This window comes from Oryzias melastigma, linkage group LG11 (genome assembly GCF_002922805.2).
Source record: "Oryzias melastigma strain HK-1 linkage group LG11, ASM292280v2, whole genome shotgun sequence".
Classification (NCBI taxonomy): domain Eukaryota; kingdom Metazoa; phylum Chordata; class Actinopteri; order Beloniformes; family Adrianichthyidae; genus Oryzias; species Oryzias melastigma.
Genome location: NC_050522.1, coordinates 9,545,294 through 9,549,674, shown reverse-complemented (window position 1 = coordinate 9,549,674; position 4,381 = coordinate 9,545,294). Strand labels below are relative to the sequence as shown.

The window sequence follows — 4,381 nt, the reverse complement described above, 5'->3', positions numbered from 1 at the left end:
GTTTTTACTCATAATAGGAAATAAAATCTTAGTAAGAGGCCTTAATATCTTATTGATGCAATTAAGGACCAAAACTCTTAAAATAAGGGAAATTATCTGGCATAAAATCTACTAAGTGAGAAGAATTATCTTACCATTTAAAACAGCATGTATATTCTTGTTTTAAGATAGTTCGTCTCACTTAGATTTCACTTTCTGTATGGGTTAACTATAAAAATATATATAATGTAATTTAGTTCCATTTTTAAAATGTAATCATTTAAAACCCACTTCATCAAAGACACAAAAAAATGTTGAAGTTTTTTTGGATTAAGTTGTTTTTTTAAACCTTTTGATGAACATTTACAGTATCATTTTTATGAGATTTTATGTCAAATATAGTAAGTTTTTGCTTTCAGTCATGTTAGATTAAAAGGCAAAAATATTGACACGAGTGTTCAGGCAAAAAAAAAAAAACTAACAAAAAACACTTTATTTACCCGTTGTCTCAAATTTGATCCAAACATTTTTAACATGGTGTAACTGTATTTTAAAAGTATTGAGAATCAACAAATTTTGCATTTTTTAATTCAGTTAGTAGTCCTCTATAAAAATGAATAACAATACATGAGTTATTCTCACCATGAAATGTATAAATTAGCGAATAAAAAAGTGTTTTTGAGATTTAATGGAGGCTGCCATTTTGAAATGAGCAGGAAAAGCCCTTCTACTGCCTCTACTGGAGGGATGATGAACTGCAGGGCATAAAACATGGACTAAGTTATTTAAAATGAGTTTTTTAAGGAAAGTTTGGATCATGGTAATAAGATAGGCGTCTCAGAAATATTGAATATGATGCAAATGTTACATAGGGTTAACCCAGTTGAATATCGTGAAAGTTTGCCAAAGATTGTTTTAATTAACCAGTTTAAGCTTTCAAGCATTGATCTGAGCCAAATATGAATAACAATAATAAAACGGTTTGATGTATGTATTTTTTTATCCTTTCATTTGTAATGGTTGCATTTTCCACCCTTCCAAAATCTTCTGCCCCCCTCTCTCGGCCCCTGATATTCTAGCTTCGCCCCTGACCTGTACTTCCGCTTACAGGTGTGTGATTCCCTCCTGCGCACATGTCTGTGCTTGGCTGGGGTTAAAGTTGCTCCACGGAATTGTCACCGACACAGAAAAAGATGGATTCTCAAAGAAGACATCAGTTTCGTGTTGGAGGAGATGGAATCGTGGAGGCAGTGGCGGTGTCGCCCCGGAGGGAAGGAAGCGCCCCGGGGGCAGGGGAGGAGCAGACCCCCATTTATCAGACTTATCCCTTGACCTCACAGCACACCCGCAAATACATCAGACAACACTTCAAACACATCCGGCCAGCTTGTGTCCAAACTTTGAGGCTTTGACTTCTTTAAAAATCTAAATTAACCTTGTTTGCATTTTTTTTTTAAAATGGACATTCTTGAAAAGGGGACAAATGGATCTCTGATGTGGATTTTTAATGCAAATAAAGTAACCAAAAATGAAAACATTTAATTAAAATTTTACTTTTTCTGGGATGAAGTAGTGTGTGCATGTGAAGAAATAATTTTGCAAACCGTGCCACATTCTTTAGTTGTTATTTCACCAGCTTTGAACATGGCCTCTCTGTTTCGTCTTGAACTTCTTACATTATCCCCCTTAAATGCCACTTTAGCGGCCCTGACGTTTGAAATTTATGACGACCTCGAGCGCAGACGTTTGGAGACAGTCTGGTCTGGTCTCTGATTGGTCATCAACTGCTCAGCGGCACTTCAAAGTCACGAAGAAGCTACAACTACCAAAGTAGTGAGGCAGGACGCGCACTGATTGCATGCAGTCCCGGAGAGTGCGCACAAAGGAGGATACAAGCACTCTTCCACCGATCGCTGCATCACCAGACAGTACATGGCTGCTCTGCTGGGGGTGAGTTCACTCTTCATATAATTAGAAAGACCATTTTTAGTTGTTTTAAATTTAGTATTTTTGTAGTAAAACTGTTTTTAAACAAACATTTGATTTAAAAGCGTGCAGAACTATACAGGAGTATATTTACGCATGACATATTCATCCAGAAATAATTTTAAACAAGTAATTTTTGTGCGCATTTACGCATGCCAACTTTATCCAGAAGTGAATTTAAACAATTTGTGCGCATTTAAACATATCATCTTCAACCAGAAATAGATTTAAAACCCCAATGTTTTGCGCATTTACGCACTCCATCTTTATCCAGGATTTCGACAACTATTGTTTTGCGCATTTACGCACACCGTCTTTATCTAGAAACAGAGTTAAACAACTACTTCATGTGCGTATTTACGCACGCCATTTTCACCCAGATATATATTCAACCAACTAATGTTCATGTGTATTTACACATCCCATCTTCATTCAGAAATAGATTTAAACAAGTTAAGCGTATACGCATGCCATCTTCTTGCGGAAATAGACTTAAACAAGTAATGTTTGTGCATATGCTCGCCATCTTTACCCAGACATATATTCAAACACCCAATGTTTGCGCGTATTTACGCACGCCATTTTATCCAGGAGTAGATTAAAAAACCTAATGTTTGTGCGTATTTACGCAGGCCTTTTTCTTCCACGACTTAAAGTGCTTGTGTTCTCCTCAGGAGGAACCGCGGGCGGGCAGTAATCCGCTGGCCATGCTGGCTGCCACCTGCAGCAGAATCGGGGAGCCCAGTGTTTCTTACGCTCCCTCTCCTCCAGATGGAGCTCCGGGACTCAGCAAAGCGTTCCACCCGTGGAAGGGGTACGTTCAGAGCAACAGCTTCTTCAACACCGGCCCCACCTCACTCGGAGTTTCTCCTGGGACCTCCACTAGGAGTAATGGCATGACAGAGACCTCCGCTTTCTCGGTGACAGCTACCTCGTCTTCCTCTTCAAGCAACGACTTTTCCATGTACCAAACCGCCGTGCCACCCTCAGACTGCGGTCTCGATCAAGCTCAGCGCACGATGTTTCTGACCAAATTCCCCTCCCACGTGGAGAGCATAACTGGATTATATCAAAGGATGCATTCGTACGATTCGTGGTTGAAACCTATGGGAGAGAGTGGTTCTGCAGCCTGGTGGGACATGGGATCCAGCTGGGTGGATCCACAGAACCCAACACCTCTGAGCGGATACAGCAGCGACTACAGCTCTGCCTTCAGCCCCAGCGCTCCTCAGCACCTGCTGCCCGCCGCGCAACACCTGTTTGAGGACTTCAGGACACCTGTCCCCTCTCCTTACTCGGAGCCTGCAGCCGCAGTGGTAACAAACCCAGTGGTTTCTCTGCCTGCAACCTCTCGACTGTCCTCCCGGAGGTACTCCGGGAGGGCCACGTGCGACTGTCCCAACTGCCAGGAGGCGGACCGACTCGGGCAGGGGGGTTCGAGTCCTCGACGCAGGGGAGTGCACAGCTGCCACATCCCCGGCTGCGGCAAAGTCTACGGGAAAACCTCCCACCTGAAGGCCCACCTGCGGTGGCACACCGGGGAGCGGCCGTTCATCTGCAACTGGCTCTTCTGCGGGAAACGCTTCACGCGCTCCGACGAGCTCCAGCGGCACCTGCGCACGCACACCGGAGAGAAGCGCTTCGAGTGCCCCGTGTGCCGCAAACGGTTCATGCGCTCCGATCACCTCACCAAGCACTTGAAGACGCACACGGCGGAGGGATCGGAGGACTGCAGGGAAGCGGGACCGGGGAGAGGCAACAGCGACACGGACAACAGCGTCTCCGCGAGCCCGAACCGGTCTCCGGGAGCGCACGAGAGCGAGGGCGCGCAGGGATCCGAGAGGGAACGAGCAGGGGAATAATTACAGAACACACTGGATAACTTCATAAAAACGCTGGATTTTTCTGGAACACAAACGGCACTTTAAAGCTAATTTCAGTTTAGTCTGTGAACACTGTGTCCTTACCTCATTTGTAATTAGAAGCCTTTCGGAGAGTTTTGTTAAAATACACTTTACAGTTTAAATAAATAAATCTGGTTATTTAAGCATAATTTCATACAAACTTTGTAAGATAAAATGTAAAAATCACACTTTACTACGATTCATTCAAAGCTGACCTGTCTTTTTTGTAATAATGTGTAATTTTAATAAAGAGTTTTTGTTTTACACTTCATTGTATTGGTAATTTTCAGATTTTTGAAGTTTTATTACAGCCTCTGTAGAGTTATAAATCATATTTGCAAAGTGATAGTAAGAAATACATTGAATCCAACTTTAAAAAAGTAGAATTAATACTTTAAATTGCAACATCACTAAGATTGATTTCTAGAGTTGTGGCCCAACACTTACAAACTTCAAATATTCAAAAGCATACTGAGAATAAAATGACTTCCTAAAGCAACATTAGATTTTTA

General features: G+C 42.3%; 1 protein-coding gene across 1 annotated transcript; it reads left to right on the top strand.

The window, feature by feature from the left end:
* Nucleotides 1-1,800: 1,800 nt before the first annotated feature.
* sp8a (sp8 transcription factor a) lies at nt 1,801-4,078 on the top strand. Its single transcript, XM_024258077.2, has 2 exons — nt 1,801-1,929; nt 2,640-4,078. Exons 1-2 carry the CDS (start codon nt 1,912-1,914, stop codon nt 3,825-3,827), a joined length of 1,206 nt encoding a protein of 401 aa, XP_024113845.1. The 5' UTR covers nt 1,801-1,911; the 3' UTR covers nt 3,828-4,078.
* Nucleotides 4,079-4,381: the final 303 nt, after the last annotated feature.